This window comes from Akebia trifoliata, chromosome 12 (assembly GCF_017979445.1).
Source record: "Akebia trifoliata isolate Shusen 1 chromosome 12, ASM1797944v1, whole genome shotgun sequence".
NCBI lineage: Eukaryota > Viridiplantae > Streptophyta > Magnoliopsida > Ranunculales > Lardizabalaceae > Akebia > Akebia trifoliata.
The window spans coordinates 1,625,150-1,641,890 of NC_141386.1; the positions used below are offsets into that span (position 1 = coordinate 1,625,150).

Below are 16,741 nucleotides of genomic sequence, written 5' to 3' on the forward strand. Positions count from 1 at the left end.
AACGCTGAGAAAACCAATACGACCGTTCGACCCTTTACACACGAATCGATGCCACTCTCCGGGCGCCACGTGTACTCTTTGTAATAATTGCGCCGTTTAAACCAACAGACAGGGCGCGAACTGCGATAATAGCCCAACCGACCGCCGCCCTCGAGAAGTGAGAAGGCTAAGTAACGATTCACCATAAAGATATCATTAATCTTAGCTGAGACCCAATAAGAGGCATCCACGTGTCAATTTTTGTTATTAATATTCCCGAGTACCCGATCATTCTGACCGAGCCCTCGGGAGGGGGTATTGTGGGGGAAAATTCTTGAGCACGGACACGTGGCTCGATTAGGGGCCAAGATTAATGATTTGAGGTCGTGGCTCGGTTTATTAACCCCGACGAATGCATGTATTCGAAGCTCGGAACTGTGCCATCAGCTCGTAGGTCGGTATGACGGGTCTGACAGATGAGCCTGCAATAGACAGCCAGTTCTGACAACCCACGTCATGACAAACCAACTCTGAATTTCTCAGAAGTGATAGGGCAGTTGCAACAACTCCTGCAGCTGACATGTCAGAGAGTAGGCTAACTACCCCAGGTCACCTCAAGGGATGGCACAGAAAACGATCAAGTTGAACACCTATATAAGGAAGAAAATTATGAGTAAAAGAGGTTCGAATTCTTCTTCTCTAAACACATTACACTGATCAATTTGGCTAACTTGATCGTCGGAGTGGGCTGTTTTGCAGGTCCCCCGAGCTTAAAGAGAAGGAAAGTGTAGAGCCATTTCGTGCATCTACAGTTACCGCAGATATAAAATTTTGGTGAGTCAACACTACACCTTTGAATCGTCCAGTTGTACTAAATGAGTATAAAATCGTTGCTGGATTGGATTGACTCACCTCCGTTTTGGTGAACTTTCCTCTTGCAATCATTTTCATGGAGTGGAAATCAAGCAAGTCAATGAGAATCAGTTGGTATTTAAAAGAAGGGAATTTGTGAGCAGTAGTGGAGATCGCGAACATGATTACTGGTTCGGAAAGTTCGATTTGGCGGAAAATTTCAGATTTGGTGCTTGTTGGATTGGCGGGAGAGATAACGACACCTAGAAAGAAATAGAGAATTAGAATTTGAATGTTGGATGGAGAGATTACCAAAGTGGAATCTCCTTTGGAGAGATCGATTTGGATTTGAAGAGAGGCGACGAGAGTTTCAATCTGATGGAAGAATTCTGAGTAGGAGAGGTGGTTATTGGTAGAGGAGTCAATCAGTGCAGTGATTTCCGGTGAGGAGGATATGCATTGGAGATTGGAGACATGATTGGTGATGGAGAGTGGATAATTCACCGGAGGGAGGGTAACGGCCGGTCGGAGGTTGTGGTAGATCTTCATTTCCAAACAGAAACCGCTCTTGGTATCCGCCATTAGAGAGAAAGAGTGAGAGAGAAGAGACTTGAGCTTCGTGTGAGACAATGAGCATGTTTTGAAAGTTATTTCCTTATTTAAAAAAAAACAAAAATCGAGGGAGTTTTTGAAAAATAACGAGTTTCTTTTTACCAATTGGAATTGACGTCAGACGAAATCTTAGCCGTTGTTTTCTCTAAATCCAACGAAAGAGAAACATAGTTTTCTCATTCGGTTTCTAAGACGTCCCACGAACCGTCCCCATATATATATATATTTTATTATTATAAAATATAGATGATATTTTAAGATATTTTTTAAATAATTAAGGGTTATGACCGATCAAAAAAATTAAGGGTTGTGTATTTAATTTGGGAAATAAAAAAACATTTTCTTTACTAAATTTATAAGAAAAATTTCCAAATTGCATTATTTTGTGGCAACTCAAAAAACATTAGTGGATACCAAGGGAATGTAAAGGATAAAATTCTAAGAATGCTAAATTTTATGTTATTTTCGTGGGTGAAAATTGAAATTTTTTTTTCCACTTAAGATTAGAAATTTATTGAATGGATTGCACGTGTTGGGCCAAGTTACCTATTTAATAAATGTATCGGATCTCGGTTTAAATTTTTGATAGATTTATTAAATGAATGGGGTCGGGGTTGGAACCCGACCTGTTCCCACTTCTTAATAACGGTTTGCTTCATTTGGTGGTTAGAAAAGAAATTTGTGGGTACAGTCGTCGTAAGGGTGTTAATTTTTTTTTTTTTTTTTTCAGGGGTGGAAATTGAACTTTTTTTCCAGGTCTCGATTTAAAATTTTGACATAATTATTAAATGGATCGGATTAGGGTTAGGGTTGGAACCCGACCAATTGCCACTCCCTAGTAACTGTTGGCTTCATTTAGTGGGTTAGAAAAGATATTTGTGGGGACGGGGATTAGCCGATTAGGCGTAACTAGGGTAGGGTAGCACAGATTCGTTATTTTTAGTCGAAAAGGTGATGATCTCATACTGAAGCACCTTTCCATCTAAATATATTGACGTGTTAGTGAGATCCACGTGTCAAAGAGAGTGAATCAAAAACTTCAACATATGGGCCCCATCATATTATGAAATTCAAACCCGACGCCACTACTAATAATAATGATTTTAATAGTAAGAAACGAGTCGCAGCGTCCACAATGACGTCTCTGACTCGTGCTTCAAACACGTGTCCTATTTAAAAATTAATAAATCCTAATCATTAACATTAGCCGTCCAACTCATTTACGCGTGGAGAGGGATGTTCTGATGTGCAGAGGATCACACTTAGTTTCACATGCGTAACTAAATCCTCGAGTTACACGTCATGTAAAATAAAGTAAATATAATAACCACCGTCCGATCAAGAATGATAATGTGAACCTAAATCTTACCATAATTAGTATTTCACCGAATAATTCGTGAATTATATCCAAAATTTTTCTGAATGGTACTATAAACAATTAGAACTTTCATCTAATTCAACTTCTTATAAAAATTCGTGATTTTTTTTTTCTCGAGTTATTCACTATTTAATATTTATTCATGTAAATTTTTTAAAATTTTTAAAAGAGTTGAACTCAAATTATATCTAAATCATTCTCATATGGCATTTTTATCGTTCTAGTAAATGTAAATTTCAAATCATACTCAAATTAAGCTCATAATGATTTTTTTAATTTTATCGTACACCGAATTGTTAACTATCCTCAGTACCACTCTAGCAAAGCCCCATGGTGTGAAACCAAAGTCCACAAAAAGTGGGTCGGGTCAACCCTATAGCTAACCGGTTTCTTGTTAGAAATTTAAAACCTAAAAAGGCAAAGTCTTGTCTCAACAACCAAAGGGACTCGTGCCTATTGGTTGGTCAATAAAAAATAACTTTATATATTAAAAAATAGCTATTTTTTCAGAAAAATGTATTTCAAAATTTGAATTCAAAGATTTGAAATTTAACTAATAGTCAACATGAATAAATATTTAGTCAGTCTTTTTTAAGGAAAAATTTCGTAAAGGACCCTAAGAGGAGGATTTCTTTTTAATTAGTTTCTAAGTTTTAGGATTTCTCTGAATAATTCAATCAATAAAACTTTCTTTTCTTAATGATCGCATAATCTCATGTGAATCATCTCAAATTATTATATTTCTACCCATTGTTCATTATTTTCATATACTTCAATTGTCGACAACGATTCAAATTATTTCCGACAATTTTTTTACATGAATAACGAATGAAAATGATATACTTCTCATCTTGAACATTTATTTCCTTTTTATTTATTTATTTCAATAATTTATAACTAAAAATAAAAAAATGAAATTGAGATTCAAATTTTTTTTACAGTGTTGAGCTCACCATTTTTTTATTTATTGTTGAGTTCAGTATTTTGATTGTCGAGTTCACCACTTTTTATTTATTGCTGAGTTCAATATTTGTATTGTCGAACTCACTACTTTTTATCGTCAAGCTCATCAATTTTTATTGTTAAGTTTGACAATTTTTATTTTTTTATTTTTTATTTTTTATTTTTTATTTTTTTTTATAAATTTGTCAAACTTGACAATAAAAATATTGAACTAAAAAATAAAAAGTGGTGAGCTCAACATTGATAAAACCCTTCGATTTTTATTTTTTGAGTTTTTCCAACTAAAATACATGGAAAGTTCAACGAAAAACTTGGCATAACAACTTGTGTAGATGATTTCAAATCAAAATAACCATCTTGGTTGATTTTCATCCAAAAATGAAACAAAAGAATTAAAAAATAACTTAATTTTTACATGCATCTTAAAAATGCTTGAAAATGATTTCTTCTTCTTTTTCAAACCTTTCCCATTGGAATGTAGTCTTTAAATTTTACTGGGATGCTGAAAATTCATATTTATTTATTTATGAAAATGATGAGTTTGAATGGTTAGAGTAGTTTCGTCATTTCAATCGTGAGATATGTCTGGGAGTGGGATTCAAGGACTTATTAGAATAGTAAGTTTTACTAAATGAACTATTAAGCGAAGCCCTAAAACTTAGAGACTAATTAGAAAAAAAACATATTTCCACCGAGGTCCTTTAAGAATTTTCTATTCTTTTCATAAAATGAAGTATGTTTTGTTTTCTTGAATATTTAAGATACCCCCCAATTTTCAAACTCTAGCATACTTCCCTTCACCTTGGTCTAGTCCGATGGATTAATGAAAAGTGACTTAAATGCCCCCATCTTCTATGTGTAGAGAAAAATTCTTGATTTTTCTTCCCCATATTAATCAACTTTATTTTATTTTTTGTAAAATATTTTAGAAGATTTTATGTACTTCAAACCTCAAAAGCAAGAAGGATTTTTTGATGGCGTGAAAGATCATGAGGTTTTTATACAAAACCAAGGATTCTTTACAATCGATTAAGTCAAGGTTGAAAACGATGAATTTATAATGAGGTTGAATAAATTGAAAATAACTTAACGTGTATGTGTAAAAGCTTGAAGAAGACAGCTTTTTGGAATTAGAATCAAGAGTTATCTCAAATATTGAACATATGGATGACAATTCTAACATCACCCCCAAATACTTGAAAACGGCACAAAGTTAATGTGTTTGGTTGAGCCTAATTATGTTGGGGTCATAATTATGTCGGCCCATCTAACCTATTTATTAAATGGGTTAAGTTTGGGTTAGAGACATCAACCTAGCTAATTCGTTTTAATGCATTTAGTTATTGTGTCACTAATATTTCGTGTTGACCCACATACAATCCGACCTATATAACTCATTTCATGATTTTAGTATTTTTATTTTATTTTATTGTTGGTGGAACTTTGTTTATGCATGTTTTGTGATAATCAATTTTTGTTAATGACAAGTTGGTAGATATAGGTTATAACCATGTTTGGACTGTAATCATGTTTATGATTGTGTTTGGATCGCAATTGTGTTCATGCTCGACTCGTTATCGTGTTCACGAGATATACATACCCACCTGAACATGGCATAAACCATATATGTTTATTAAATGGGTTACACGGGTCTTGTCTTTTTACCTATTTCAAATATGGGTCGTGTTTTGACACAATTATTAAGCAGGTCAGGTTTTGTAAATTTTCTGGATACCTTTACCACACGATACGACTTGACCCACTTCCACACATAATTCAACAAAATATGGAGGGATATGGCTAAATCACCCTTCAAATGTAGGCTATACTCGTATCTCAATTGTTGACATGTTGGAATGCAACTTTGAGATCAAGTCAAATAATAATAATGACATTTAGGTGGTTAACAATGATTGTTTAAAAATTTTCAAGATTAAAACGACTTGGAAACTCATCTCGATTTGAGCAAGAAAGTCAATGTGAATAATCATGCCATCACATTGATTCATCCCAATTCCAACATGTCATTCAATATTTTGAAAATCTTAATTAAGTTATTAGATGAGTCAATTGGTTTAGATGTTATCTAATATAAAATAATTACTTTTAATATTTATGATCTAAATAAAATTATTCACAAAAAATTACCTAAATTAATTTTAACAAAACAAATAAGACAAGTCAACTCGATTGTTCAAAAAATTATTATGCATATATATAGGGGAATGTTAACTTCTAAGACTTCATGAGGATGTTAGCATTGTCCAATATTATTTCCAATAATACTCTTCCCCATGTTATCTTTTAGTGAAAAAGATAAGGGTGTGTTAGTCTTTTACATAATAAATATATTTATTATGTCATTAATAAATGCATTTATTATGCTAGTATTGATTGTCAAAACGTTACAACAAAAGAAAATATTTTTAATTTACAGTACTTAAACGTTCATTGTATTTATTATGTAAACAAACATTTATTGTGTAAAATACCAATACACCCTTGTCATTTTCACTAAAAAATAAAACGAGGAGCAATATTATTGAAAAAAAAAAAGTGTTGGATAAGATTGGCGTTCCCATGAAATATTGGATGTTAGCATTCCCCATATATATATAGAGCAAGCACAAGTCCAGATCACTATGTATTATGCACTTAGAATACAAATTATTTTACGATTTCATAATGTTATTTTAAATCATATTTTTTTATTTATTACAACATGATAGGTGATCCCTAATGCATTACTAGTTATTTCAATTCATAAAAATCACTGTAACAATATATATATATATATATATATATATATATATATATTGAGACATTGCTAATTTACTTTATTTGGAACTTGAGGTCATTTTTTGGCCAGATTACATGATTTGCTAACCAGTATTCATATTCTCAATGATTTGGACTGCTCAATTGGTGGATCTTCATCTTCAATTGTAACTGGTCTTCAATCACGTTTTTGGGTAACAACAAAATAAATGATGAGTTCCTTCTGCAAATTTAGATGACACGTTGTGCTCGATAACTGTATGTTTTCCTCCTATATTAGAGTCATACATTAAGATTAGAAAAACACTTTTATATAATGTGTTCTAGTCGGTGCATTGTATCCAAATCGAATTGGTCCTGGAATTGGTAGTATTTATTAGTGTTCAAAAAGTTAGTTTTTCTAAAGATTTTTTTTTTATACTTTTAACAACAAATAGATACGTAAACTAATAAAAATCAGAATTGTTATATATTATATATCCCAATCAATATAATAAAGGGAAAATGAATTTAAAGGACCTCGAGGAAAAGACTTTTTTTTCTAAATAGTCCCTAAATTTTGGGTAGTCACTTAATAGTTCATTTAGTAAACTTTTCTTTTCTTAATAGCCCATGGACCTCATCTCCTATGTTTCTCACGATTGAATGTCTAAACCGTTTGAACTCATAATTTTCATAAATTTTTTTTTTTTTGGCATGTCAATTGAGTTTCAGAGACTCCATTCTGTCGAAAATGATCTTAGAAGGAAAAAAATTCATTTAAAAGGTTTTTTTCACATTTTTTTTCTTAATTTTTTTAATGAAAATCAATAAACAATGGTTCATTTGGTTTGAAATCATCTAAATAAGTCGTTATCTGAAGTTTGTAGTTGATCTATTTTAGTAGAAAAAACTTGAAAATTGAAAATGGGTGGGTTTTACTAGTGTCGAGTTCACCACTTTTTATTTATTATCGAACTTGACAATAAATAAAAAAGTGGTAACTCGATAATAAATAAAAAACGGTGAGTTTGACAATAAATAAAAAGTTAATTCAACAATAGATAAAAAATGGTGATTTCGCACCAATAATGAGGGACCATTAAGAAATAAAAAGTTTACTAAATGTCCTATCAAGCTATCGGCCAAAAGTTAAGGACTATTTAGAAATAAATCCCTCCTTCAAGGTCGTTTAAGTAAATTTTCCTATAATAAAATACAACGTTTGTTTCCATGCTTTGTCTCAATATTTAGGTAAATATTAAAGTAATGTTGAAATTTATATCGTTTCACACATTGTTGACGTGGAGGCATCTACGTAATCATAAATGCTTTTCATCGAGATTAGAGTGAAAGACACCAATGGTTCTATGGGCACCTTCATGTTAGCAATGTGTGAAACGATGTAAATTTCAATGTTACTTTAAAACAATTCCAATCTTTATACCTATAAAGAATGTAATTAGAGGATAATTTTTATGCCTTCCTCTTTTCAAGAATTAGTCCAATTTTATTACATTTCCTCTTCTATCATTTTCTAAGAATACCTTTCAATTGTATATTTTCTCTCTTTTTTCAATAATCCCCCTTTCAACTTTATTATCTTTCATTTTCTCCTTTTTATTTTATTTTATTTTAAATCTTACCCATCCAGCTTTATTATTTATCATGTTTTACCCTTTAACCCTAAGAGGATGCCTATGGCGTGGGTACAAGTGGCAATAGGCCGTGTCATGTTAGAGTAAGGACATGATTACAACTCGAGCAAAAACATGATTATGACCTAACACAAACATAAACACGATTATATATTGAACATGATTATAAGCCATATCTACAACCTGTCATTAACATAAATTAAATTATCACAAAACATAAATAGAATTTCATAAAAAATAAATAAATAAATAAAAAAACCAAAATCATTAAATGGTTTTTATGGGTCTGGTTGTATGTCGGCTCAACAAGAAACATTAGTGACACAATAAACCTATTAAAATAGGTTGATGTCTCTAACCCAAACTCGAATAGGTCAACAAAGGACTCGAACATAATTAGACTCAACCCAAATCCATTAACTTCATTTTGTTTGTGAGTTGTGTTAGAATAGTAGTGGGGATGAACAAACTCTAGTTATTGTTATATTGGCACTTTATTGGAAATGAAATTCACCCATGATCCGATCCGACCTGACCCGAGCTTACCCGACAAGAGTGAGTGATGCCCACTTGCCCTCTATTATTCATTTAGCCGGACACACATAACAATTAAGTGTGTCCCTAGAAAAAACCCAACGAATACCACCCATGCAATCCACGTTTTCTTGTAAATCTAACATTTTTACCCTCTTTAAAGCGGGAGTGGATCCTCTCCTCTGTGGTACTGTTTCCTATAGTTCGATGTAGTACCTTTTCAATAGTAGATAAACCTCACTGAAAAATAAAATCTAACCCATCAGCCATGTTTTGATCAGATTTGGTTGCTTTTTTGTTGAAAAAAGTCCATTTTTAAGTCTGATCAAATAGATTGAAAATGAACGGTCAGTAAACTCCAACATTGCGACGAAGGATTTTGTATCAAATGCACGTGTCAATATCTCAACTGAACAGGAGGTTAAAAGGGAAAACATAGGATCAATTCCCCTTAAACACAATGTCAGGAAGGAGACAGACAAAGAGAGAGAAAGGAGAATCGCCCAAAATCTCTGTTTCTTTCTCCTAAGGGGGTCCACTAGGTTTCTTTCGCCATGATCACACGGAATCGAACCAAGTTTTTTGAAAATATAAACTAAACCCATTTTCTAAATCACAATTTTAAACAAAACCCAGTTAACAAACATTAAAAAAAAATTCTATGGATCTTGATTGTTGATTGAATCAACTTGTTTTAATTGTTTATGAAGTCGTTCATGGCTGCTCTGCTTTTTTGACATCTAAAAAGGAGATTTTTTTTTTCCCCTAGATTTCGTAGTTTACTCATAAATAGGATCGGGTCATTGTGTCTTGGGTATAAAAGGAGGTGTTGGGCTGTCTTTGTTTCGTGGATTGTGTGTAAACAAGAGAAACTCTTCCCTCAACAACTTTTTTCTGGTATTTCTAGTTCTCTCTCATTTGCAGAGAAAAAGGAGAGATATTAAGGGTTGGGTTGTGATGGGTAGCATTGTTAAGGAGATGGGAGACGATGAATCGATCATCGCTGTTGGTGGTGGGGTTCAGGACGTGTACGGTGAGGATTTCGCCACTGAGGATCAGCTTGTCACCCCCTGGAGTTTCTCAGTTGCTAGGTGAGCTGAGATGATCAAACCCATTATGGTTGTTTTCGATTTCTGTTATTTTTGAGCTTTATTTATTTATTTATTTTTAAATATATAATTTTTTTTTGGGGGTGTTAGATGATCTAAATGATTGATGGTCAGGTTAGCAAAGCTACATCAGGTTTTGGACACTAAAGGAGAACATTAACATAGCCCTACTTTCCTAGTGCTCTATTCGTTTTGTGCTTGTCAAATTTACATGCTTGTGTTATTTATTTAATTATGTTTCTCTTTTACTTTAAACTTTTTTTTTTGTTCCTATTATGTTTTGGTTGAATCTTTGAAGTAATGTAATGTTGGATTATCGGATCTGATGGCTTTTGTTTTATTTCAGTTTTTATTTTGTGGTTTCTCATCTAGATTTTTATTTTTATTTTGCCATTTTTTTAGTGTTCTCTGAGGAATTTGATTAACAAAGCTCCATCATGTCGTTTTTGGACAATTTACAATTTTTTTTTTTTTTCAAAAAAAAAAAAAAAAAAAATCATATTCTTTTGCCATTCATATTGGACTTGTACAATTTACAAGCTTTTGGGTTTTTTTTTTCTTTTAATTTCTCTTTATTTTTATTTTTTTTGAAATATTTTATTATACTTTCATGATCTGATGGGATTTGTTTCATTTGCTTTTACATTTTATGGGTTCTTCCTAGATTTTTATTTTTATTTTTTCACTTTGTTAATGTTCTTTGAACTTAATATTGCTTTCCATCATCCTATGTTTTTGTGTAAGTACCTGAAATGTATATCAAACCATAGTTTTGAATTTTGATTGTTGGAGTTTATTTGATTTATAGCAGTTTCTCACCTTTTATTTATTTATCCTTGTTTGGTTTGAATCATGGGGCTTCAAATGAATTAATTCTTCTCAGAGTTTGTTCTATGTTTTTCTTTTGGTTTTTTTCATTAGAAGGCTATGGAATTTACATTATGATTTTTTTTTTCTTTTGTCTAGGCTTCCGATTTAGTGATGTCTATTGATCGATTCGATCTCTCTTTTTTATTTATTTTTTATTTTTTTGATAAGTGTGAAAAAGCATAATTTTCAATCACTAACCAACCACACCAATGTTTCCATTATACGTTTATCACTGATTCATTTGGGGTATTGGTCATTGTAATGCGTTGCCTTAGTAAATTATTCGTTCAGTGAAAAGCATCTGATTTCCAGCCCTTTTGTGCCATAGTGGGTATTCATTGTTGAGGGATCCTCACCACAACAAAGGGCTTGCCTTCAGTGAAAAGGAGAGAGATGCCCATTACTTACGGGGTCTTCTCCCTCCATCATTTGCTACTCAAGAGCTTCAGGTTACTACTTCAAATAAAATTTCTTTGAATTTCAATATCTTTTATCTTTTTACCGACCGTCCTTGATAACCCTTTTTTCAATTATGGTCACAGGAGAAGAAGGAGATGCACAATCTCCGTCAATATCAAGTTCCACTACAAAGATACATGGCAATGATGGATCTTCAGGTATACACACCCACTCGCACTAATTCCAATATATATATATATATATATATATATATATATATATATATATATATATATATATTTTGTTGAGTTGATGGTGGTATTGGGTTGTTGAGTGATGACTCAATTTCTTTGTTGTTTCTTCATTTCCCCCCCTTTTTATAGGAGAGAAATGAAAGGCTTTTCTACAAGCTTCTCATTGATAATGTTGAGGAATTGCTTCCAATTGTATACACCCCAACCGTTGGTGAGGCTTGCCAGAAATATGGGAGCATCTTTCGACGTCCTCAGGGTCTTTACATCAGTTTGAAAGAGAGGTAAGGATGTTTGATTATATTCTATTTTCATTGGAAGCTTGGATTTTTTATATTTTAGTTACATAGTATTATTGTTAGATTAAAAGTTATTCGGAAGTGTACCTTGTGCCATCGAGATCAATAATCCAATTTAAAGAAAACCTGTAGAATAAAGTAATCTCCCCTTTTGCGCGTATCGAATCAGTTCCTTCTTGAATACTAGACTCACTTTCTTCTCTTCTCTCTATTCTTTGGATCGGCTAGGGTTTACTGTTCTTGATGGATATTGATTAAAATCACTAGCATTAGTGTTCCAACGATTTTGAGTTCATACCTTAATAGGGGTTCCAATCCATTATTTTATAATGAGAATAGAGGGCTCAGAGTTCCTCTTTTAGTAGGATTCCTCTACATCAAGGTTTCCTAATAAATCTTTTAATTTCATACTATTATTCTTGTTGAGACTTAGAAATTGCTGGTTTTGTAGGGGAAAGATTCTTGAGGTATTGAAGAACTGGCCTGAGAGGAATATCCAAGTCATTGTCGTCACTGATGGTGAGCGGATTTTGGGGCTTGGGGATCTTGGTTGCCAGGTAATAATCTCTATATTGATTCTGTTGGGATGAGATAATTTGAAAAAGAGTCACAATCCATAACGGTGTCCCGTTCCTATGACAAGATACGGTGTTTACATGGCACTTTTTGGTTGGAGATTAAACACATTGGGCTATGTGCCATGTGGAAAACAGTTTGATTAGGAGCCCAATGTATTTTAAACACCTACCAAAAGGAGCCACACAAACACCGTTCCTATAAAATAAAGTGGGGCACTGTTCTTGATCCTGATTCTTTGAAAAACTCATTCACTTAAATAAGTATAGGATCGAGTCTGTATGCTAGTCTTCATATCTGTTTGGCACTCGGGATAGTCACCGACTCAATTGATGACAATGACCAAAATTTTTGCAGGGGATGGGGATACCTGTTGGGAAACTTTCTTTGTATACGGCACTTGGGGGTCTTCGGCCTTCTGCGGTAAGCATTTCCATAACTAATGTTGCACCTTTTGTTTGATCAATTTGCTTCTTAGAAAATCCAACGTTTATCAATGAATTAAACCTTGGTTTCTGTTTATCTCTTATTTAAGAAATTAATGATCTTTTGCAGTGCCTACCTATAACCATTGATGTGGGGACGAACAATGAACAACTCTTGAAGGATGAGTTCTACATTGGGCTTAAGCAAAAGAGGGCAACCGGCCAGGTCCCATAAAAATTAATTAGCTTGGCACACATAGATTTTCTGCCCAACAGTTAACTTTGTTTATACGTAACTTGTCTTATTTTCTGTAATACTAAAATGTTGTTTGGAACTTCTTGTCTCTAGGAATACGCTGAACTTTTACATGAATTCATGTGTGCCGTTAAACAGAACTATGGTGAAAAAGTCCTTGTACAGGTTAGTTACTCATCAGTATAAGATCTCACTGAAATTTAATTACGCAATTGTTACATTTCCCCAGAGTTTTTTTTTTTCGTGTGGTTCTAATGGTTTTGGATCTTTCAATCACATTCTGCAGTTTGAAGACTTCGCAAACCACAATGCCTTTGAGTTGCTTTCAAAATACAGCACGACGCATCTTGTCTTCAATGATGATATACAGGTAATATGCATAGTGACAAAGTCGGGGTTAGGGAATCATTCGACAAAAGAAAGCTTTGGAAAAAGTTGTCTAAAGTTGATGAAAATATTGGATAAATTAAAAATTAAAAATAATTGATTTAAATGTAAAAAAAAAAATGTATTTAACATATTAAATGATAAAATAACACTTCAAAATACTTATAAATAAATACAAAAAACATCTATGTTTTTTATTTTTATTTTTTAAATCATCGATTAAATCACTATTAAGAAAATTTCCAAAACTGGGCAATTATTTGAAAAAATTGTGATTTAATCGGCAACTATTAAAATCATGGTTTTTTCAAAAAATTACAAAATTTTCTCTTTGGGGTGGGGTTGTTAGTGTTAGGAAGTTTGGTTTCTTTGGGAAATATTCCTCTAATTATTGATTTCTTTCATCATTGCAGGGAACAGCATCCGTTGTCCTAGCAGGGCTTGTTGCAGCATTAAAGTTGGTTGGTAAAACCTTGGCTGAGCATACTTTCTTATTCCTTGGTGCTGGAGAGGTGAGTTTTTTTTACTTTCTATGACCATCTTTGCATGAGATGTCCTTTCTTTTCCTTTGCACAACTATTATTTTGTTTCCCTCTTGTTACGTGGGAGGGAAAAGATGAAACAAGTCACGATGGGGATTTTAAAAAAAAAAATGCAAAGATAATTTTATTGAGAAATAAAAAATATTGTGTGTTTAGATGTTAAAACCTCTGATTGATGTGGGACTTTCTTGCTCCAAAAACTCCATCTCCTCTGAAGTTTTTCCCATCTCGCTATTATGTATAATACATTTGTCCTTCAAGGCCAAAAACTTTGTCTCCTCATCCTTTTCTTTGCTCTGTGCAGGCTGGGACTGGCATAGCCGAACTCATAGCCCTTGAGATGTCGAAACAGGTATTAACTTACTAGTAACATCTATCCATATATTTGATCCTTGATTTTCTAATAAAATCAAACTTTTATGTAAAATAACTCCTGACAGTGAGTTTGATTCTTGTTGTAGACAAAAGCTCCATTGGAAGAGACACGCAAGAAGATTTGGCTTGTGGACTCGAAGGTACTAGAAACCCGAGAAAGCAAATTATGGCATATAGCTTCTTTCATTTTTCTTGCATAAATTAAATGTTGGTATGTAATTTTTCTTTCAGGGATTGATTGTTAGTTCTCGCAAGGAGTTGCTCCAACACTTTAAGAAACCTTGGGCTCATGAACATGAGCCTATTAAGGGACTCCTAGATGCCGTGAAGGTGTGGAAACTCTCACTATGTTGATGTAATGAGGTAGTTGATGGTGTTCTTACTATACTTTCTGTTCTTACTTTCTTAGGCAATCAAGCCAACAGTGTTGATTGGATCGTCTGGGGTCGGAAAAACATTCACAAAGGAGGTTGTTGAGGCCATGGCCTCCTTAAACGAGGCATGTGTTCTCTCTCTCTCTCTTTATATATATATATACCTCTTTATATATGCTAGAACATGGCATGTGCAAATGCACATGTATTTAAAGGGCTTATTTGTAATTTAAAATAGTATTGAAGATTACATTGTAAAAATGATATTTTTGTTATTTTGAAAACTAATCGTGTGATTTTAGGGAATTTTCTTGATTTTTGACCGAAATGACCTTTGATTATATTAAGTTTAAATGTTAAGATGTGGGCATTTTTGAAATCTAAATTTTGGTGCAAAAACCACTTCTACTCCGCCTTCTCTCATTATAATAGTAAAATATATATGTATATAGTAGAAAAAAACTGATAGTGATGTAAATTAATGTTGTGCAGAAACCTGTTATTCTTGCTCTATCAAACCCAACTTCACAATCTGAGTGTACAGCTGAAGAAGCTTACACATGGACCAAGGTAAAACAATCTCATACTTTATATGCCATTGCTTTGTCCTGGACTCATTGTATCATACAGCTTATATTGAGTATTCCACATAAATAAACTAGTAAAACTGATTCTCTTTTTTAATTTTTTTGTGTGGCAATTTTGTTCTTTTATTTTCAATTTGCAGGGTCGTGCAATTTTTGCTAGTGGGAGCCCATTTGACCCTGTTAAATATGACGGGAAACTTTTTGTGCCTGGCCAGGTCTCAATTTGATCCTTTTTTTTTAATAAATAATTTCTTTTAAGCAGAGATATTGACACTTAAGACTCACTTTTGTAATTTTTTTGTATTCCTCTCGTTAATTCAGGCAAATAATGCTTACATTTTCCCTGGATTTGGTCTGGGTTTGGTTATCTCGGGTGCCATCCGTGTTCATGATGACATGCTTCTGGCAGCTTGTAAGTATACGGAATATTTGATATGACATCAGTTCCATTCTAAACTGCACATAATCTGCATTCTTAGTCAATTTTCATCTGTTGGAGGTTTACATATTAGACCCATTGTGCAAGTCAACACACACTTTATGATAAATTGCTCAAAATATCTTTGGACTTGTTTCACGAGGCACAAATTGGTTTCCTCGTTTTCCCCATTTTCACAAATTTGTATGGTTTTTTATATTAGATAATTAATTACTTATATCTTCGTTGTGTTTTCCAGCGGAAGCTTTGGCAGGGCAGGTGACACAAGAGAACTTTGATAAAGGGCTGATTTACCCACCATTCACTAATATTAGAAAAATATCGGCTCACATTGCTGCCAAAGTGGCTGCTAAAGTATATGACCTTGGTGAGTTACTTTTTAATGAATTTGGTTCGTACAAGCTTTGCTTTATGTGATTTTGCAAGAATTATTTATATATTTATAATTTAATTGTTTTGTTTTTAAGGTTTGGCTACTCGCCTCCCTCGCCCAGAGAATCTGGTGAAGTATGCTGAGAGCTGCATGTACACCCCCATCTACCGAAGCTTCCGATAAATCATTTTTGTTATTGTTACAGTTCTTATTTGGTTGCTAAACCATCCTTCTTGTTGTTAGTTTGGTTATGCGAATGTTCATTTTTAGCTTTGAAAATGTTGTGAAATTGGAATAATTTTACATGAAATAAATGCAATCTTTGATAATCTAAACTTATGGGATGAAATTGGTTGAAAGTTCTCAATGTAACACAATCTTGCGCTACAAGAAAAAATATTTAGGGTTATGAGATAATTCAATCAAACAGGAAAACTTGGGCTCTTTGTCGTTGAGACCTGAGAGAGGTTGAGAGTAATCTTGGGCTGTAATTTCTTTCTCAGAATTAGTGAGTCGCGCTCTCATCTCATTCGTGTTTGTTGGCACTTGTAAATTTACTAAGCTTTGTTCTTTTAAGTCAAAACTGAATTTTAGTAATTGATAATCCCTCTTGACTCGAGGGGTTTACCTCACCTGTCGCCAGTCACAAAATTCTCCAAAATAAAAAATAAAAAAAAATCGTAAAATTCTCCAAATTAGGGGTTAACATATTAAATAAGCAAATCGATAGATTAATTGACAATTCC

The 16,741-nt window shown here is 33.1% G+C and overlaps 2 protein-coding genes across 2 annotated transcripts; one reads left to right on the forward strand and one right to left on the reverse strand.

The window, feature by feature from the left end:
• Positions 1-34: 34 nt before the first annotated feature.
• Positions 35-1,413, reverse strand: LOC147388523 (4-coumarate--CoA ligase-like 9). Its single transcript, XM_086418278.1, has 2 exons — positions 892-1,413; positions 35-166 (listed from the first exon to the last, which is right to left on the reverse strand). The coding sequence occupies exons 1-2, from the start codon at positions 1,411-1,413 to the stop codon at positions 35-37; spliced, it is 654 nt and encodes a 217-aa protein (XP_086274404.1).
• A 7,908-nt stretch (positions 1,414-9,321) lies between these two features.
• On the forward strand, positions 9,322-16,330 carry LOC147388524 (NADP-dependent malic enzyme-like). The gene is made up of 19 exons (XM_086418373.1): positions 9,322-9,824; positions 11,041-11,161; positions 11,255-11,329; positions 11,495-11,646; positions 12,113-12,218; positions 12,595-12,660; positions 12,793-12,888; positions 13,012-13,083; positions 13,205-13,288; positions 13,719-13,817; positions 14,152-14,199; positions 14,309-14,362; positions 14,454-14,552; positions 14,632-14,721; positions 15,089-15,166; positions 15,324-15,398; positions 15,505-15,595; positions 15,861-15,989; positions 16,090-16,330. The coding sequence occupies exons 1-19, from the start codon at positions 9,691-9,693 to the stop codon at positions 16,176-16,178; spliced, it is 1,758 nt and encodes a 585-aa protein (XP_086274499.1). The 5' UTR covers positions 9,322-9,690; the 3' UTR covers positions 16,179-16,330.
• The last annotated feature ends 411 nt before the right edge of the window (positions 16,331-16,741 follow it).

What these genes read in the sequence shown, in the direction of transcription:
- LOC147388523 (XM_086418278.1), bottom strand. Translation starts at nt 1,413, where the DNA reads ATGGCGGATACCAAGAGCGGTTTCTGTTTGGAAATGAAGATCTACCAC. An exon ending in GAAAGTTCACCAAAACGGAG is followed by an intron (nt 167 to 891) that starts GTGAGTCAATCC and finishes ATCGTTACTTAG; the next exon opens with CCTTCTCACTTCTCGAGGGC.
- LOC147388524 (XM_086418373.1), top strand. Translation starts at nt 9,691, where the DNA reads ATGGGTAGCATTGTTAAGGAGATGGGAGACGATGAATCGATCATCGCT. An exon ending in TGGAGTTTCTCAGTTGCTAG is followed by an intron (nt 9,825 to 11,040) that starts GTGAGCTGAGAT and finishes TTTGTGCCATAG; the next exon opens with TGGGTATTCATTGTTGAGGG. An exon ending in TGGCAATGATGGATCTTCAG is followed by an intron (nt 11,330 to 11,494) that starts GTATACACACCC and finishes CCCTTTTTATAG; the next exon opens with GAGAGAAATGAAAGGCTTTT.